Source organism: Benincasa hispida, chromosome 12 (genome assembly GCF_027475165.1).
Source record: "Benincasa hispida cultivar pf3 chromosome 12, pf3_genome.v1.1, whole genome shotgun sequence".
Lineage (NCBI taxonomy): Eukaryota > Viridiplantae > Streptophyta > Magnoliopsida > Cucurbitales > Cucurbitaceae > Benincasa > Benincasa hispida.
In genome coordinates, this window is record NC_143489.1 from 34,705,519 (window position 1) to 34,725,694 (window position 20,176).

At 36.9% G+C, this 20,176-nt stretch overlaps 1 protein-coding gene across 1 annotated transcript; it reads right to left on the bottom strand.

The window, feature by feature from the left end:
• Positions 1 to 286: 286 nt before the first annotated feature.
• On the bottom strand, positions 287 to 1,912 carry LOC150031957 (uncharacterized). Its single transcript, XM_090308331.1, has 3 exons — positions 1,207 to 1,912; positions 657 to 746; positions 287 to 546 (listed from the first exon to the last, which is right to left on the bottom strand). The coding sequence occupies exons 1-3, from the start codon at positions 1,910 to 1,912 to the stop codon at positions 287 to 289; spliced, it is 1,056 nt and encodes a 351-aa protein (XP_090164457.1).
• Between the last annotated feature and the right edge of the window lie 18,264 nt (positions 1,913 to 20,176).

Consider the following 20,176-nt stretch of genomic DNA (forward strand, 5'->3'; position numbering starts at 1 on the left):
CAGTGCAAATACCATTGCGAGCATTTCCTTCTCTGTGGTTGTATAATTCTCCTGTGCATCATTCAACATTTTACTCGCATAGTAGATAGGATGCAATACCTTGTCCTTGCGCTGACTCAACATTGCGCCCACTGCATAACCGCTAGCATCACACATCAACGCAAATGGTTGCGTCAATTTGACGCAATCAAAATGGGTACGGTGATGAGCGCATCTTTCAATGTGTTGAATGCTTCAGTGAACGCATCATCAAAATTATATTCACGGTCATCTTTAAGGAGTGCACTCAGGGGCCTTGCATTTGGGAGAAGTTGCGAATAAATCTTCGATAGAACCCAGCATGTCCCAGAAAAATCCTAAGTGTTTTCACGTTTACTGGTGGAGGTAGCTTGGAAATTGCGTTGATTTTCGCCTGATCAACTTTCAATCCTGCCTTCGAGATTTTATGACCCAGTACAATTCCTTCTTCAACCATAAAGTGGCATTTTTCCCAGTTCAGAACAAGATTCCTTGCCACACATCTCTTCAAAACATTCTCAAGGTTAGCTAAACAGAAGTCATAATTATTGCCAAAAACTGAAAATCATCCATGAATACCTCGGCTGACTCCTCCAAGTAATCTGAAAAGATCGCCATCATACAACATTGGAAAGTACCTGGTGCATTACAGAGTCCAAAAGTACCAAATGGGAACATGAATGTTGTTTTATCTTGATCCTCCGGCATAATTGCAATTTGGTTGTACCCTGAATAGCCGTCAAGAAAGCAGAAGAATTCATTCCCAGCAAGTCTGTCTAACATCTTATCAATGGAACAGGAGTGGGAAGTGGTCCTTTTTAGTGGCCAAAGTTAATTTGCGATAATCCATACAGATTCTTCACCCCGTGGTTGTTCTTGTGGGAATTAATTCATTCTTGTCATTAGTGACGACTGTCATTCCCCCTTTCTCTGGGCTCACCCAGCTGTTATCAGATATCGGGTAGATGACACCTGCATCCAGCCACTTCACTATTTCCTTCTTCACTACCTCCCTCATAGCAGGGTTCAAGCGACGTTTCCTTTCTATCGATCCCGTTGTTCCTTTTTCCAAACGAATCTTGTGCATACGATACGAGGGATTGATTCCTCGAATGTCTGCCAAGGTCCATCCTAAAGCCTTTGCGTTGTTTCTCAGGATCTGGATTAGTGCATCTTCCTTCAACTTACTCAGCAAAGCAGAAATGATAACCGGTAACATATTGTTATCTCCTAAGTAAGCATACTTGAGGTGCACAGGCAACGGCTTCAACTCTAGCACGGGTGGTTCTTTCAAGGATGGCTTAGTGCATTGTGAAGTTCGTTCAGATAACTTGAGTGGTTCAAAATTTGATTCAACATCAATTGCGGCACAATCCTCCTCCCATATTACGTCGATTCCGAAATCTTCTTCCTCCAACTCTTCCAGGGGCTCGTGCCAAGGTTCTTCCCGCAGTTCATCAATATATTGGCAATTCTCCATATCACTTGGGTACTTCAACGCATTGAAAATGTTGAACTTCACTTCCTGATCGTCAACTCTGATGGTGAGTTCTCCTTTTTGCACATCAATCAGCGCTCGCCCTGTTACGAGAAATCGGCAACCCAAGATGATAGGAACTTCTCTGTCAGCTTCATAATCCAATATGATAAAGTCTTCCGGGAAGATAAACTTGTCCACTTGCACGAGTACATCCTCTATTTTTCCCTCAGGATGCGTTATCGATCTATCGGTCAACTGTAATGTGATCGTGGTTGGTCTTGCATTGCCGATATCCAGCTTCTTAAAGATCGATAAGAACATTAGATTTATGCTCGCCCCTAAATCACACAGCGCGTTCCCGACCTTCTTCCCTCCTATTGAGTAGGGCAATGTAAAACTCCCAGGGTTCTTCATTTTGTGGGGATATTGTTTTGAAACAGTGCACTACATTCATATGTTAGCGCAATTGTTTCATTTTCCCCGATCTTTCTTTTATTAGCAAGAATATCCTTGAGAAATTTTACATAGCTCGGCATCTATTCCAGGGCTTCTATTAAGAGAATATTGATGTGTAATTGTCGGAGAACATCCAGGAACCTCTGGAATTTCTTGCTATCATCTTTCTTCTTCAGCTTGGATGGGAAAGGTGGAGGATCCCGTCGTACTTCTTGTTTAGTTGGTTGTTCGTTGAGGTTCTGTTCTTGTTGTGTTTCATTAGCTAGAGGTTGCATTGATTTAGAATTCAAGTCTTGAGGAGCTTCATCTTTTGTAGGTATACTGACTTTTGGACTGGTAATTTTTCCACTACTGATTGATTGGTCATCGTCGACGGTTAGATCCACTGGTCTTGTTGTTGAATTTGGTACTGGTGATATATGGGTTGTTGTTTTACCACTTCTTAATGTCACTACATTGCTCTTTACCTCGTAGCCCTGATGCTCCTAAACTGCTAGGCAGCATACCAGGTGCTTTATTTTTCAATTCAATCGCAAGCTATTCAATCTGCTCTTCCAAACCTCTAAAGAAGGCAGCTTGCGACTGTCTAATTGCCTCGCTCTTTTCGATATAGTGTTTCAATGACGTCTCCAGAGACGAGGTACTATAAGAGGCATCATATAAGAACAGTTAGTCATAGGGTGGTATACTTTGAGAGTTACCTGGGCTACAGTCCGGATTAATGAAGACCAGAGGGTTACCTCGATCCCCTTGATAACTGTTCTGATGGAAACTATGGCTCCTCTGGTTGTGATTCCTATCCCAGCTTAAAGTTGGGTGATCCCACCAACCAGGGTTGTAGATGCTACCAAATGACTTATTATAGACAGAATATACGGCCTGTTGATTCCACGGGCAGACTTCTGTTGGATGTCCCTCCTCACATTGAACGCAATTCATTGTGGCCACGTGCGTCAACGCATTAACTTGCGTTGAACCTTAAGAGAGATTTCTCTGTTGATTAGCCATCATCTGAAGGAGCGAGGTCATCGTGGTCATTTGATCTACTAGTGTGCTCATTGTATCAGTTGACACAATGGCACTTTCTACTCTTTCTTGCTCCAGACCACTTTCTTTAAACCCGGTATCAATCCACTCATCAGAATGTCGCGAAATGAGATCTAATATGCTCTTGGCTTCCATATATAATCTGTCCATTAATCCTCCTACTGCGGAGGCATCGGCAACTACTTGCGTTGATTGATCTAAGCCATTGTAAAAAGTCTCCATCAGAATGCTATCGGGAATCCCGATATACAGACAACTCTTCACTAACTATTTGAAACGCACCCAGGCAGTGCTCAAAGTTTCATAACCCTTTTGCTCAAAATTCAACACATCCCTCTGTCTCCTTGCGTTGACGGTTGGAGGGAAGAATCTGTTCATGAACCTGTCAACCAACTGTTCCCATGCGTTAATCTCATCCGACTCTAACGACTGAGCTCACCTCTTTGCTTCATCCCGCAATGTATACGGGAAAAGATATAACCTAAGTCCTTTTTGAGTCACACCAAGCATGGAGAATGCGCTGCACATGTCTACAAAATTCGTCAAATGCGCTTGTGGGTCTTCTCCTTCTAACCCTCCGAATTGACCCACATTCTAAATCATCTGCTACATAATCGGTCTTATTTCAAAGCTTACATTCTCCCCAACCATTGGCCTTGAGATTCCTGGTGAAAAGTTATAGAAATCCGGCATCGCATAGTCTCTCATTAGAATGTTGTAGTCAGCCGCAAGAAATATGGAATCTTGCGTTGGCCAATTTTCCTTTTGATTCCCTGCGGGTGCCTCGTTATGATTATTAGCCATGCTTCTTCACCGCTTAATTCGGCTCTGATGTGCTCTTCCGCAAATAATACACTTGATCTCTGGGTCCGCTTAGAATTTCTGGATCACTCCAGCACTCATAAGCTGTCAGACTGCTCTCCGCGTTGAACAGCCAGTACAAAGATATCTGTCCTGCAAAATACCACAAACATACTCAACACTAACAGTTACCAATCCCTGGCAATGGCGCCATAAACTTGTAATGATAAAATGTTAATCTTCAATGATGAATATGAATGAATGAACAAGTCCATGTCCCCGGCAATGGCGCCATAAACTTATAGACTTAAATTTTGAAATATATGCCTGATAACATGAAATGTGGTCTTATTATCTTATGTCACACAACGCATGGATGATTGTAATGTAAGTTTAACATAAAATGATGTGATACTACTTCTAGATGTATGCGTTATTAATGGAATGCTTGTAGTACGCTCTGCGTTGTCACAAGTTTGCTTGCGTTAAAACCAAGTATAATTTCACCGCAAGTTTCTCGGAGTGATGTAAGGTCGAACACAGGGATTGCGTAGTTAATGCGTTACGTTCGTGATATATGCGATCGGGGGTTTTTCAATTAATAAAAGGTTGGTTTATACAGGTATTTAAAAATTGTGGTAAAGTAAAATATGCGGTAAAGTAAAGTTGCAGTAATAAAATAAAGTGCGATAAAAGTAAACCTAAGCTATGATGATACAAGATATAGGGTACATGATACATGATACCGAGTTTGAGACTGACTGTGAAGATTATACAAAGAATCGTGTTATGTGGTGGCAAGGCTTTATGTACGAAGCAGAAAGAGAAGAGATAATTAGTACAAACATCGCAAGTTCATTAATTGCGTTAAAGATATAACTACGGTTTCTCTTTCCCTTGACGTACACCTTTCGGTGATCGGCCGTGTTCCCACATCTCTATGGTGAAACAGGGATGAACGTAATGAACGCAAGGTTATTTCCATCTCTGGAAGTACTTCTTGCTTTAATTAACGCATTCTTCTAACCTTCTCTCGACAGATCAGAATGGCATCTTCATTTCTGCTCTCACAGGTGAAGATGTCGTCTAGCATGCTTTAGCTAAACATATTTATTCCTTTAGCACAAATTAATTTACTTGTTTAATTTATTCTAATTGCCAAGGGATTAAGAAAATATCATGGAGAAAGCGATTAATGGAGAAAAAAAGTAGACAGAAATATGGAGATGAAAATGATCATGACATTTAATTATAGAATCAAGCATCTGATATATGGTGTGAATGATTTAGACTACGAAGATGAGATACAATTGATGATAGAGATAGAAATAAATACAGAAGAGTGCCAATCTTGACATAGATCTGGATGGAGAAATCGCTTGCCGGCGTATGGAATGAATGGAAGGATAAGTGTCCCTCTCAGGCTTGCTCAACCGGTAGAGTTCATCTAGGTACAGAGCTTTACGGCGGGGATTTGGAATGATTCGCCCTAAGACTCACCTCTTAGCCTTGCCTCATATCTTCCCGGATCTTCTCCAATCAACACTCAGATCAGCCTCTCTCTCAATATACAAATATCAAAATAGCCTCATATCAAGTATATTTTTCAGTGAATTCTCTGAGGGTATTTATAGATGAATGCTCTGACTCTCTTTCATGTGGTCCCCACTTTATTGTTATGGAAATTTCGAAAATGGTGGAATAAATATTCCTTCTATTATGCAATAATCCGTCGAAAATGCACAACGGTTAGTTATACACGTGTCAAAATCCTCCGCAATTGCATTGCTCATTTGCATCTTTCGATCCTGTGTCCGCATGCGGTGTTGTTTTTTATTACTGCATGCGGTTGAAGTTGCGTTGATCGCAAAGCTCTTGATCGATTGTCGCATGCGTCGTCATTGCGTTGATCGTCTATTCATTCCTGAATGATGGGCGCAACGCGACGTAGATGCATTGATCTTTTTCTCTTGAGCCATGAATGCATACGGTGACTTGATTTCCTGCAAAACAGACTTGAAATATTCTTTTCTACCATCGCAATGGTATCAGCGGGTGTATTGATGACAACTTATAATTCTTGTATTTCTTAGCCAATTTCCATATAATTGACGCAACTTTTCTCTCTTTTAACCGCAATATCTAAATAAAGCAGTATAAATAACTTGTATTTCTACACGTTATCAATATGTCACAGCAGAACGGTGTATATGAAAGAAGAAACAGAACCTTGTTGGACATGGTTTGCTCAATGATGAGCTTTACTAAGTTACCTGATTCCTTTTAGGGACATGCATTAGAGATTGTTGTCTATATTTTGAATAGCGTTCCCTCTAAAAGTGTTTCAGAAACACCTTATGAGTTATGGAAAGGGTGTAAAGGCAGTTTACGTCACTTTACGATTTGGGGATGCCCAGCACACGTGTTGATGCAAAATCCTAGAAAATTGGAACGTCGTTCAAAACTATGCCTATTTGTAGGTTATCCAAAAGAAACAAAAGGTGGTCTATTTTACGATCCTCAAAAGAATAAGGTATTATCGACAAATGCCACATTCTTAGAGGAAGACCACATAAGAAGTCATCAACCTCGCAGTAGACTAGTATTGAATGAAATTTCCAAAAACGCTACAGATAGAGCTAGTTCATCTACTAAAGTAGTAGATAAAACTAGTACATCTGGTCAGTCACATCATTCTCAAGAGTTGAGAATGCCTCGGCGTAGTGGAAGGGTTGTTCATCAGCCTGACCGTTACTTGGGTTTAACAGAAACACAAGTCGTCATACCTGATGACGGCATAGAGGATCCATCGACCTATAAACACGTGGTGAAAGATGTGGACCGTGATTAGTGGGTCAAAGCCATGGACCTCGAAATGGAGTCTATGTACTTCAATTCTGTCTGGAAACTTGTAGATCAACCAAATGATGTAAAACCAATTGGATATAAGTGGATCTACAAGAGAAAACGAGACCAAGCCGGTAAAGTACAGACTTTTAAGGCTCGACTTGTGGCAAAGGGTTATACCCAGAGACGTGGAGTGGACTATGAAGAAACTTTCTCTCCCGTTGCCATGCTTAAGTCGATTAGAATACTCTTATCCATTGCCACCTTTTATGACTATGAAATTTGGCAGATGGATGTCAAGACAGCCTTTCTAAACGGCGATCTTGAGGAGAGATCTATACGGCTCAACCATAAGGGTTTATTGCACAGGGTCAAGAATAAAAGGTTTGTAAGTTTTAAAAATTCATTTATGGGTTGAAACAAGCTTCTAGATCCTGGAATATAAGGTTTGATACTGCGATCAAATCTTATGGCTTTGAATAAAATGTTGACGAGCCTTGTGTTTACAAGTAGATCGTCAATTCTACTATAGCGTTCTTAGTTTTATATGTTGACGATATTCTACTAATTAGGAATGAAGTAGGTTACCTAACTGACATCAAGAAATGGCTAGCAACGCAGTTCCAAATGAAAGATTTAGGAAATGCACAGTATGTTCTCGGGATTCAGATTATTCGGAACTGCAAGAACAGAACACAAGCCATGTCTCAAGCAACTTATATAGACAAAATGTTGTCTAGGTATAAGATGCAAAATTCCAAAAGAGGTATGTTACCTTACAGATATGGAATTCATTTGTCAAAGGATCAATGTCCTAAGACACCTCAAGAGGTTGAGGATATGAGACACATTCCCTATGCTTCTGCAGTAGGGAGCCTGATGTATGCAATGTTATGTACTATACCTGACATATGATACGCAGTAGGGATAGTCAGTAGGTATCAGTCCAATCCTGGATATGATCATTGGACTACCGTTAAGAATATCCTCAAGTATCTTAGGAGAACGAGGAACTACATGATCGTGTCTGGTACTAAGGATTTGATCCTTACTGGATACACTGACTCTGATTTTCAAACCGATAAAGATGCAAGAAAATCTACATCGGGATCAGTGTTCATTCTGAATGGAGGAGCATTAGTGTAGAGAAGTATGAAGCAAAATTGTATTGCGGACTCCACAATGGAAGCTGAATACGTAGCTGCATGTGAAACAGGAAAGGAATCAGTATGGTTGAGGAAATTCTTGACAGGTTTGAAAGTCGTTCCAAATATGCATCTGCTTATCACCCTATATTGTGATAATAGTGGTGCAGTTGCAAATTCAAGAGAACCAAGAAGCCACAAGTGCGGCAAGCATATTGAGCACAAATACCATCTGATCCGGGAGATTTTACATTGTGGAGACGTTGTAGTAACCCAGATATCTTCTGAGCAAAACATTGCTGATCCTTTTACAAAGGCCCTCACGGCTAAAGTGTTTGACGGTCACTTACAGAGTCTAGGTCTACGAAGTTTGTAAACTAGGACAAGTGGGAGAACTTTTGGGTATATGCCCTAGTTTATTGTATTCATATGTTTATTGTACTCATATGTTTCTCACTTAAATTCAACATCATGATACTCCACTAGGAGTTTTAGTCCAAGTGGGAGTTTATTGGATTTTATGTCCTAAAACTCGTAGTTTGTAAATTAATAAACATTATGTTTTGTTTTTCTGTAAAATTGTTATTGAAATTGTAATCTTGAATCCAATAAACTAAGGTCCTGAGAATATTTAATGTAGTTTGAACTTTATGTAGTGACATAAATGTAGATCAAGTTCACATATATAGCCAAAATGGTCTATAGTATATGAATGAGGTTGGGCGCCTTATTCTGGGGACACTATGGATGTTGCACATTTTGTAGTTAGTACAAACGATGTGATCCTAATTCGTTCATGTAGAGACATGAAAGTGGGGGCATCCTATGTAAAGAGTTTACATAAGACTGAACCATGAAATAGTCACTTTTTACGTTCTAAATACCGTTTTATGTATAAAACTGACTATTTCGTTAATTGATGACCTAGGTAACTTAATCTTAATCCTGAGCTAACTATGAACTCCTATTCACTTGGAATTATCCTTAGATTTGCATGGGTGAGGGCAGCTCATTATTGCTGGCCCAATAAGCCTCCCATTTCAGGGGTAAGATCAGGTGGATAGCTGGGAACATAGGGTGCAAGACGAAATTCACTCCTACCCATTATAGAGATAGTAGATAGGTTGTTCCCTTTATTACTGAATCCAGGTCTTGAACAAGAGGCCTCACCCTCTCCTTGGCCCAAGAGGGGTTCGGTTTATAGGTTGGACCTTAAACCAATTGTTCATTAGATGATCAGTGGAACTTAAGGAACAAGATGTAGTCTTAGGGGTAAAACAGTTTTTATGACCCAGCCGAGATTACGAACAACCTGTGAAGGATTAGCTTACTAATCATGGTTATATCAAATGGACACGTGAGGAGAGTGCAACTACGGGACTATAGTGGAATGACCCGTTAGTTAACGAATGTTGATTAGCTCCGTCTAAAAGAGTTTTAGCTAGCTAATCTCGGATCGTTGGAGCCCATGATCTATAGGTCCATTAGGTTCCCCTACTAGCTCATATGGAATAAACTTAGAACAGTATGATAGAATAATTCGAATTGTTCGAATTAGGTGAAGAGAGAGAAACCAAAAAGTATATGTGATATAGCGGTCAGGTTTTTCAGTTTAGAGATACAGCTTTAATATTTAAATGTGATTTAAATATGAAGAATATGAATAGGTTCATGTTCGGAAGCTCGGAAATAATGGAAATGTTCAAAGATGTAAAAGGTCAAAGAGTTGACTTTTGACTTTGAAAAGTCAAACTTTGACCGACCTTATATTCAAATGTGATTTGAATTTCGAGAAAATGAATGCGGATTCATGCTCGGGAAGTCAAAATTAGTCAACACGGGAAAAATCATAAAAAGTCAAAATATTGATTTTTTGGTCCAAGTTTGACTTTGACAAAATGATTATTTTACCCTTTGACTATAGTTAGTGAAAAAATCCAAACTTTTGTGGGATAATTCCACTAACAAAATAGTGGGCTAGGTGTTGGCTTATAGTGGAGACATTAAGCCCACTAAGATAGTGGATTATAGGTGTTGGGTTTTTATGGATTTGTTTCATGCAAATGTTACACGCTTTTTTTCTATAAATTGGCTTTCAATTTGGATGAGAAAACTTTTGCCATTTTTTGCCAAAATAGTTTTCAAAATTGGGCTGTGAAAAAAAAGAAAAACCCAAACCAAAAGTAATTCCATTTCTTCTCCATCTTTTTCTCTCTCTCTGTTTTCTTCATCCATCGGGTCCCACAACCCGATTCTGAGTCCAGAAGATAGTAGGTCAACTCTTGTGGTGGTTCGAAAGAGTTTGGGTCGAGATTCAGTGAGGAAAAGTGGTTTTCGGCAGCTACAAAGGTTATTTTTATCCATTTTCTTTTTGCATGTTTTTTTCCTTTAAATTAAAAGAAATTAGAGTGTAATTAGGTCCTTTTTTCGCTGCGTATGTCTCGTGTTCCATCAAGAAGTTGAGAAGATGAGACGGATTCCCTATGCTTCTGTTGTTGGAAGCTTGATGTATGCAATGTTGTGTACCAGACCCGACATTTTCTATGTAGTAGGGATTGTCAGTTGGTAGCAGTCCAATCCAGGATTTGATCATTGGGCGGCGGTCAAGACGATCCTCAAGTATCTTCGGAGAACGAGGGACTACATGTTTGTGTATGGAGATAAGGATCTAATCCCTATAGGATACACGGACTCTGACTTTCAGACCGATTGTGATTCTCGCAAATCGACATCAGGGTCAGTGTTTACTTTGAATTGAGAGGTTGTAGTTTGGTGAAGTATCAAGCAAGGATGCATCGCAGACTCCACTATGGAAGCCGAATACGTAGCGGCTTGTGAAGCAGTTAAAGAGGCTGTTTTGGCTAAGGAAATTCCTTTCAGATTTGGAAGTTGTTCCAAATATGGATTTGTCTATCACTCTTTATTGTGATAACAGCGGGGCTGTGGAAAATTCGAAAGAGCCTCGGAGTCATCGTCGGGGTAAGCACATAGAACGGAAATATTACTTGATCAGGGAGATTGAGCATCATGGTGATGTGATAGTCACGAAGATAGCATCAGAGCACAATGTTGTTGATCCCTTTACAAAGGCCCTCACAGCTAAATTGTTCGAGGGTCACCTGGAGAGTCTGGGTCTGCTAGCATGCGGCATCTTGTCTAGGGCAAGTGGGAGATGATACTGGGGTATGCCCTAGTTTATTGTATATTGTACATTTTTATATTGTATTATACATTAGTCTACCAAGTCATTAGGACAAGTGAGAGATTGTTGGGATTGGTGTCCTAATTCTCCTGGAGTCTCGTTGTTTTGTAAAGATACACATTATTTAATGAATAAAATAATTGTTATTTAATTCTAGCATTTACTCATATCCAATAAACAAAGCTCTTTGGTTATCTTATATGAACTTAAGCATGTATATGTGATATACAAGTGGATCATGCCTTAAGTGATAACCTAAATAGGTCTGTAATATAAGGATTAAGGTGGGATACCTGATCCTGGTGACACTACGGATATGGCCTACTTTATAGAGGTTTGCAAGTGTTGTAAAGTACTACAGATCGTAGATCCTAACCATTCATGTGAAGACGTGCGAGCGGGAATGTCCTATACAAAGAGTTTGTATAAGACCTGGACCACGAGATTACTAGACTCTGTATATAACGTCGTTGATACAAGAGACTTGCATCTCACCTAAACGATCATAGGTGACACGACCTCAATCCTGAGTGTTTTGGGAACTTCTGCCTTTGAGGGCGGTCCTTTGATTAGTATGGGTGAGTATGGTCAGATTGCCAACTCAATATGCCTATCTTTTTGGGAACTTGTCTAATCCAGGAGCTGGGAACTCAATCCACAAGATGGAATTCACTCCTTTCCCGAAGTAGGGATAAGTAGAAAGATTGCTCCCTTAAGGGCTGATTCCAGGGCTTGAACATAGTGGCCTTAAGGAGACAGATGTAACTACAGATGTAACTACAGGGGCATAACAGTTATTGGCCCAGCTGTACTTACGACCGATCTGTGAAGGGTTGTCGCACTACTGATTGGTTAAGATGGACACATAATATATCTGTGGTAAGGAGAGTTCAATTGTCGGTCTTTAGTGGAGTGCCTGGCAGTTAACGGATAGTGGATCCCGTGACTAAAGAGTTTAGTCAGTTATTCACGTACCGTTAGAGCTTCGAGCTGCGGGTCCATAAGGTCCCCTTGGTAGCTCAATGGATTCAGTTGAGGATCAGTTCTTGGTGTTGATTTGAAATGTTCAAATTGACAATAGGTATTTTGATTATATATGATATAATCGGTATATTGTATGAGATATATCTAGTGGAGGATTGATGTAAATGAGATTTACATTAAGTACCATGGAATAGAAAAAGAACTATGGTTTATATGTTTCATGAGATGAAATATTAAAACTATAGGTTATAAATATAGTATGATAAGTTGGTTATCATTTATATTTATAATAATATTAATTATTGGATAATTAATTCTTTTTCTTTAATAACTAATTGAGTGGGTGGTTATTGGATTTTCATGGTAACCGTGGGATAAAAGAAAAATGGTTTTCCTAATTTTAGTAAGATTTACAAATTGTTGAAAAGTTTTTCAATAAAGTTTTTGAGATTTCTCTCGGCAAAAAAGGATCTCACGGAGTCATCAAGTAAATATAGATTTACTACACGACAGCTTGGGCGAGCTAAAAGATCATACAGTATTTACCTAACGATCACATGCTTCGCTAGACGATTGCTTGCCCAAAGTAAACGATCGTGTAGTGTCTGTAGGCGACAAACCGAGCTAAGCGATGAGCTAAACGATCGCATAGCTTTGGCTAGACGATCGCTTAGCTTTAGCTAAACGATTGGGCATCAACCTATACAATAGGTCACCGCCATCTCCCACTTGCCCAGTCATGTACACAATCGGTGTTTCCTTCTTTGTCTGCCTCATTCTAAGTCCGAACAGAGCCCACCCTCTGGATTCTCACACCGAGAATACTAAGGTAGCCCTGTTGGTGGTGTCATACTCAACTCAACACCGTCGAGGTTCTATGGAAGTCGTTCATGCTGTTGCTGAGGAGTTCATGGCCAAGGCAATCGTTGAGGACGAGCATGAAGTGTTCGTGCTATGTTGCAATCGTGTAGATCGAGCTTTCAAGGTTGCTGTTGTTCGAGCGGTCGTGCGCAAAAGAGCGTGGAGATGCATCTTTAAATGTGCGTAGAGTTTTCTCTTTGTTCATTTGAGTTATTCATGCTGTAATTTTCGTATCAATTGCATAACCGTTTGTTTTGTATACGACTGTAAATGAAATGTTCATTCATGATTATGATTTGGAATAATCTTGTTCCGCTGCTCATGGAAATCTCGAGTCCGATTTCCTTCATGGGTGCCATAAAAGGGTTAGTAACTACTGTTGTCACACTCTCATCCGGATTAAAAGGGTAATCTGGGAGGGGGTGTGCCAACTTACCTCATCAGGCATTTGGCAAGGGTCGGCCTCGACCTCAACCTCAACATCAACCTTGGATAATTAGGGTTCACACAGCCTCTTAGATAGTTAGGATGAGGTTGGGATTTCTATCCCATATGTGCTTAGGGTCGGCCTTGGCCTCGACTTCAACCTCAACCTCAACCTTGGACAATTAGGTTCACACAACCTCCTGGATACGTTAGGATGGGGTTGGGATCTCTAGCACTTATATGCTTAGGGTCGGCCATCTTCAATAGTGCACATGGTTGGATGCATTTGGATGGTGAAAATATTGTATCTTGATGCGCTTAAGGTCGACCTCGGTTAGCCCATGTGGAATTTTGATCATAATTTAACTCTCCATTAATAGTTTTGAGCCTCGACCTCAACCTTGGCTCTTCGCCACAACTTAGTTTCCCCGGCCTCGGTATTGGTTACCTCAGGTAGGCTAAGAAACCAAAATCTTACCTTCCCATAGAGGATGAGAAGCTATAATCCGGCATTACTCGATTAACTACTAAAGAAACATTCAAAGAACAAGTGGAAAAGGGAAGAAAAGGAAAAATCGATTGGAGGTTGAAGGTGGGCGTCTGTCTCTTCCCTAAAACGAAGACAAATATTTATACAGCAGTGTCGTTGTGTCGCAACATTGCCCTACCTCTCGCGCATGTTCGTCATCATGTTCGTACCGTCGCAACGCTACATGTAACATTGCAACCTTCCCTATTTTGCACAAAAGAGGCAGCTTCTACCGCTCAGCGTTGTGCAATGCTTCGTCCAAGGACATTTTTGTCCTTTCACACCTTTTTGAAGCCCGATTGCTCAAATTAGCTCCTAATTGCTCCAAATTAACCCCGAATAGCTCGTAACGACTGATTCTACCTCCAAGATGCACAATACCTACAAAATCATCAAATAAACACATTAAACATAGTAACGACCTAAAATTTAGAAGAGGAAAATAGAACATTTTTTGTGTTATCACCTTGAATCACCGCTTTAATTTGGTCTCCTCGGCTCAGGCCTCTGCCTCTGCCTTGGATCTTCGCTTCAACTAAGTCTCCTTGGCATTGGTCGCGTCATCCTCGGCTTCGACCTTGACCTCGGCTTCAACTCGGCGTCAGCCTTGGCACTGGTAACCTTGGCCTTTGTCTTGAATCTTTGCTTCAACTCGGTCTCATCGGCCTAGGCATTGGTAGTCCATGCCTCGACCTCAACATTTGTAACCTCAACCTCGGTCTTTGTAACCTCAACCTCTGCCTCAGCCTAAGACATCTTCAACTGGATTTTGACCCTTCAACTCATTGGCTTCCTTCCTTTGATTTTGGTTATGGAGATCTAATTCATCCACGACTTCTGCCTTTAAAATTTTTTTTTTTAACATGATTGTGGGAACTAAGCCATCATGGCATTTATTTCCTTAATTTTACAAAGACTCTCAATTTTGTATTGGTAGATCACTCTCATCCCCCACAGACAGCGCCAATTGTTAATGCCAAATTTTGGCCAAGGAAAAATGCATCTGACCTCCATGTGATTACAACGATAAATTTGTAATTTAGGAAAGAGAGGACCTGCAAAACAAAGAAAAAGGGCTTCGGTGCCTAAGTTAGTAAGAGAACTATAGAATAGAAAAGAAGTTATAAGTTTTTAGTTATCTCATATGGAGCCATAAGGATGTATTTAAAGGGAGAATGAAACAGAGTTTACCTTTTCCTATTATGATAAGGATGATATGGTTATTTCCTAATCCTAATAAGTTGGGATTAGATATGATTAGATAAATCTACTTTATCTACTATTTCTCTTTCCTTATTTTATTAGGGTTCTACATTGGGCAGAACGCATGCGGGCCTTATTTGAGTCGATATCGATTGACTCAACATTCTACCTAGGCAAGCTCAGTTTTAAGGATATTTGTAATACATAGTAGAATAAAAGAAAAAATCTAAAAAGATATTACATCTCTAAAATATTTGCAAATATGGATAAGTTGATTAGTCAATCTTTGATTTTTTTTTTTTTAATTTCCAATTTCATCCTCCCTTATCTTATCTTATTGTACACCTTTTTTTAGTCTTTTTATTTTCTTTCTATTTTTCGATTTTTGCTTCTTCCCTCCATTTTTTCATTTTTTTCATTTTATTTTTTTTCTCAGTTTTTGCTTCTTAGCTTTTTTTTATTTTATTCTTTCCTTTATCCGATTTTTGCTTCTTTCCTTTATTTTTTTATTTTCTTTCATTTTCTTCCTTTTCTCTTTCTTTTTCTTTCCTTTATTTTTTATTTTCTTTATTTTCTTTCTTTTTTCCTTTCTTTTTTTTTTAATTTTCTTTTCTTTCTTCGGTTTTTGCTTATTCCTTTTTTTTATATATATTTTCTTTCTTTAGCTCTTGCCTATTCTTTTTTTTATTTTTATTTTCTTCCCTTTCTCCGATTTTTGCTTCTTCCTTTATCTTTTTTTATTATTTTTTTCTTTTCTTTCTTTGATTTTTTGCTTCTTCCCTTATTTTTATTTTTTTTTAGTTTTCTTTCATTTGTCCAGTTTTTGCTTTGTTTTTTTCCTATTTAATTTTCTTTCCTTGTTTCAGTTTTTCTTTCTTCTCTTTCTCTTATTTTTAAAATTTTTCTTTCCTTTATTTGAATTTTTTCTTCTTCCCCTTTTTTTTCACAAGAATTATGAAGCTGAGTTCCATATGCAGGACTTGAAAGTACTCAATTCATAAGTGACTTAACACCAACAAGTCAATCATCAAGTTTGATTATTATAACAAATAATAAATATAAATAACAAATAAAAGTCTATCAGTGATAGCCACTAATATTTTCTATCATTGATAGCTTAACCTTTGATTATATTTTTATAGTTAATAGTCATTTATAGAAATTTATCATTGATAGCCAACTTAGTGAATTTAATTAATAAAGTTGAATCTCGAACTAAAATGTTAGTGGAATGCCTAGAAATTATCACTAATAACATGTTTATCAGTGATAAAAGCTATCATCAAAAAGAAAAGAGACTTATAAATGTTTGGAAAGGACAAGAAAGGGGCAAAAAGGTGTTCAATGGCTATGATTGATAGAAGCTACTACTGATAGCATGTTACCAATGATAAAAGCTAATACTAATAGCATGTTATCGATGATAGAAGCTATCCAATAGCACGTTATCGGTGATAGAAACTACCACTGATAGCACATTATTGGTGATAGAGAACTATCACTGATAGCATGATATCAGTGAGATCATTGATAGCATCTTATTAGTGATGTTATCAATGAAAGAAGCCATCACTGATAACCACAATATGAGTGATGTTAGTGATATCGGTGATAAAACTTAGGTGATATCTATATATCGAGTTTTTTTCAAAGGTGATAACCAGTTATAGAAGTCTATCATTAATAGCTTTAAGTGTTAATATTTTAAGGTTGATTCTAATTGATAAAAGTCTATCAGTGATAATGAATGATAGTTGTTATCAGTGATAGCCATGATAAAAGATTATTAGTGATAACTACTATGGTAATCAAAGTTGTTGGTCATCTTTCAAAGTTGATCACTGTTTATAAATCTATTATTGATAGCCACTAATTCCAATTGATGAAAGTGAATCAATGATAGCTACTAATAACTGATAGCAAATTAAAAGCTAATATTTCAAGATTGTATTAATTTTTCTCAAATTGAAAGCTATCGTTGATAGCAACTATCATCGATAGCAATTGATAGAAGCTATCAGCGATAGCAGCTGATGGCAGCTATCAGTGGTTATCACTGATAGCTGCTATCAGTGATAGCTTTTAATTTGAGAAAATCGGGAAGAAGCGAATAAAATTATGGCTAGGCATGGGTTTTTTTGTCTTTTACCATTTTTTGATCTATATATGCAATTATTTTATCCTTATACTACATATTCTATTATTTTGGGCTTGAATTCTATTTATACAACTAGCCCCAATTTTAATCCCTTAAGAACTAACCATGTTGGGCGTTTGCCTATTGGACCAATCTTGGAAGCTCTACCTTGGTTGGGTCGAGGCCAACCAGGCCTAATTTTCCCACTGACCTATCCTTTTGATCTTTTCTTGCTCCTTCTGGACTTTATTACCCTTGATTCTAGAATCCACCTGTAACAATACCTATAGTAGGAAATTGAAGGTGAGGAAAAAAAGATAGACGATGTTAACCAAATTTTTTATTTGAATGAAAAAGAACTTTTTTTATTTGATGATTTGATTAACTTCTTTATTCTAAATTTTCATTTAAAACAAAATATCTTTTTTCGTGATAATCCTATTTTTTCTATTTTGTATTAAATTTTGTATAATTTTTTTGTAGTTGACAAAAGATGATTTGATTTTATCTTTCTAATTTTAATTTTTTAAACTAACTAGTGTGCATTTAAAAAAATTAAGAAGTGAAGAAAACTACAAAAGCATAAAAATAGTCAATTACTCTCTTCTCTATCACTTTGTCGACGTCTAAATTGCTTGAACATTATTGAACCTCAAAAGCAAGATCTTCTTCTCCACCCTCGTCAATAATCGAGGATAGGAAAAAAAACTACAAAAGCATATAAAAAAAATATATTAAATCACTCTATATGATTTTACAAAATTGAAAAGCGACAAAAATTGAAAAAGATGACATACATTAAAAAAAAAAAAAAAAAAAAAGAGGGAGAGGTGATATTTCATCTAAACCTAAAAGAGATACCTGAAACAAAATAATTAACTCTTCTTAAAGATGAAAGAAAAGAAACATTAGAAAAGATGTTACTATAAACAAAATTAAAAAACAATATACATGAATGCTATAACAAAATTTCTACTAAAAGAAGTGGGAGTAGGGGAGAGCGGGTTAACAATATTTTTAAGCTATTTATAGAGAGAGAAATTAATTTCAGATCAAAAAAATATAAATTGAAATTATAATTTTTTTCCTTATTTTAATGTGAAATTGAGATTTTATAGGTAAGAAGTGATTTTTCCTTTTATATCGTGAATTTGAGATTTTAGTGAAAAAAATGTTTGAGATTATGCCCTAAAGCCTCGTTGTTAATTAGTTGTTTTTATTTATTTTAATTATTAATATACAACATTAAATTATAATATGTAGTTGACAGACAGATAATAAGCTAAAGGTTGTTACAAACGGTTTATGGATACAATTGGGTGCATTATCTTGGCAGCATTATGGATACAACCCACTTCATAATTATTACAAACAGTTTGATCCAAATCGTAAAGACATGTGAATGGAGTATCCTATACAAAAAGTTTATATAAGATCGAACTGTGCAATAATTAATCTCTTTTTGTAAATCCATTAATTAAAGAGATTAATATTTCATAAGATGATCATATGTGACTCGAACTTAATCTTAAATGAATTATGAACTCCTGTCTATTAGGACTCGTCCTTTGATTTGTATGGGTGAGAACAACTCGAGTCACCAACTCAATATGCCTACCATTTTGGGACTTGACCAAATAGGGAGTTGGGAACATAACTTCACAAGATGAAATTAGGTTAAATAGATTAGTAGTTCCCTTAATTGTTGACTTTGGGACTTGAACAATGACTTAGTTTATGGTTGGATCATAAATAAATTGTTCGTCAAATGACCAATGATAGTTAAGGAGAAAGAGGTAATTACAGAGATAAAATGGACTTTTGACCCAACTATATTTACGAACAACTCATGACGTAACTTGTTTTGCAGTGCATAACAGTACAATTATGGGTCTATAGTAGTTTGTTCTATAGTTAGTGAATGAATATTAATTAATTAAAGAGTTTAGTTAATTAATTTTGGATCATTAGAGTTTATAGGTCCATAAGGTAGCTCACCACGAACCAACAAAGATTAAATTTATTAAAAGAAAATTTTGAAATGTTTAAATTTATGAATGAAAATATATAATTGTATCATATACAATTAATAAAATTAATGATGAATTAAGATGTATTATATAAAGTTTATTGAAATGAGATTCAAATTACAACTATATAATATAGAGAATTAATTTATTTAAATATGATTCAGCTAATCAATTGTTTAATTTGGATTATATTTAAAATAAAGGGATAATAGGAGATTAATTTATTTGAATATGATTCAAATAATTAATTATTTAATTTGAATCATATTCAAATTAAAGAGATAATGAGAGAATTAATATACTTGAATATGATTAAAATATTTAATTATTTTAATACGAGATATTATAATTAATAATTTTAATTTTAATATGAGAAATTAAAATAGAAAACAAATTTACCCCAATGAGATTGGGTTAACTAGTTTGAGTCATATATAAAAGGCTTAGTGAGTCTTCACAACACAAAGAAAAACTCTCCCAAAAGTTAAAGAAAAATTCTAAAGAACTATCCTAAAGAATTCTCCTATCCTTATTCGAAAAGGGGAAATTAAAAGTTTCTTCACATTGCCACTTTTTAGATACTATACATATCATCATATTCCCTAAATAACATTCTTAAAGAAAAAGGATACCCTGGGTTTCCAAACCTTAGGTAATTGACAAAAACAGCGTATTTGGAGTTTTGGTTTTGAAATTTAGATCCTTTTTAAAAATATTATTTTGTTTACCCCACAATTTTGCAAACAATGTAAAATTACTGCAATGCCCATCAACATTTCAAAAGTCACAAACCCTCCCAACCTACCCATTTGGCCTTTCCATTTCCTCACTCGATTGCACCATTTTCTACCTCGATTTCGACTACATTTTAGATTTCCTTCCCATTTTAATTTCCATTTGAAAATTATTTAGGTTTTTTTATCTAATCAGCTATGGATTTTCATTTTTTTCACTCAATGTTAGTTTATATTAGATGCTATAAAATGATTGTTTTAAATCTATGTTGAATG

Excerpts from the sequence above, each read along its gene's own strand:
- LOC150031957 (XM_090308331.1), bottom strand. The coding sequence starts at position 1,912 with ATGAAGAACCCTGGGAGTTTTACATTGCCCTACTCAATAGGAGGGAAG. Across the intron at positions 747-1,206 it reads TATCATTTCTGCTTTGCTGA|GGTACAACCAAATTGCAATT; the intron begins GTAAGTTGAAGG and ends ACGGCTATTCAG. Across the intron at positions 547-656 it reads TGGACTCTGTAATGCACCAG|CTAACCTTGAGAATGTTTTG; the intron begins GTACTTTCCAAT and ends ACTTCTGTTTAG.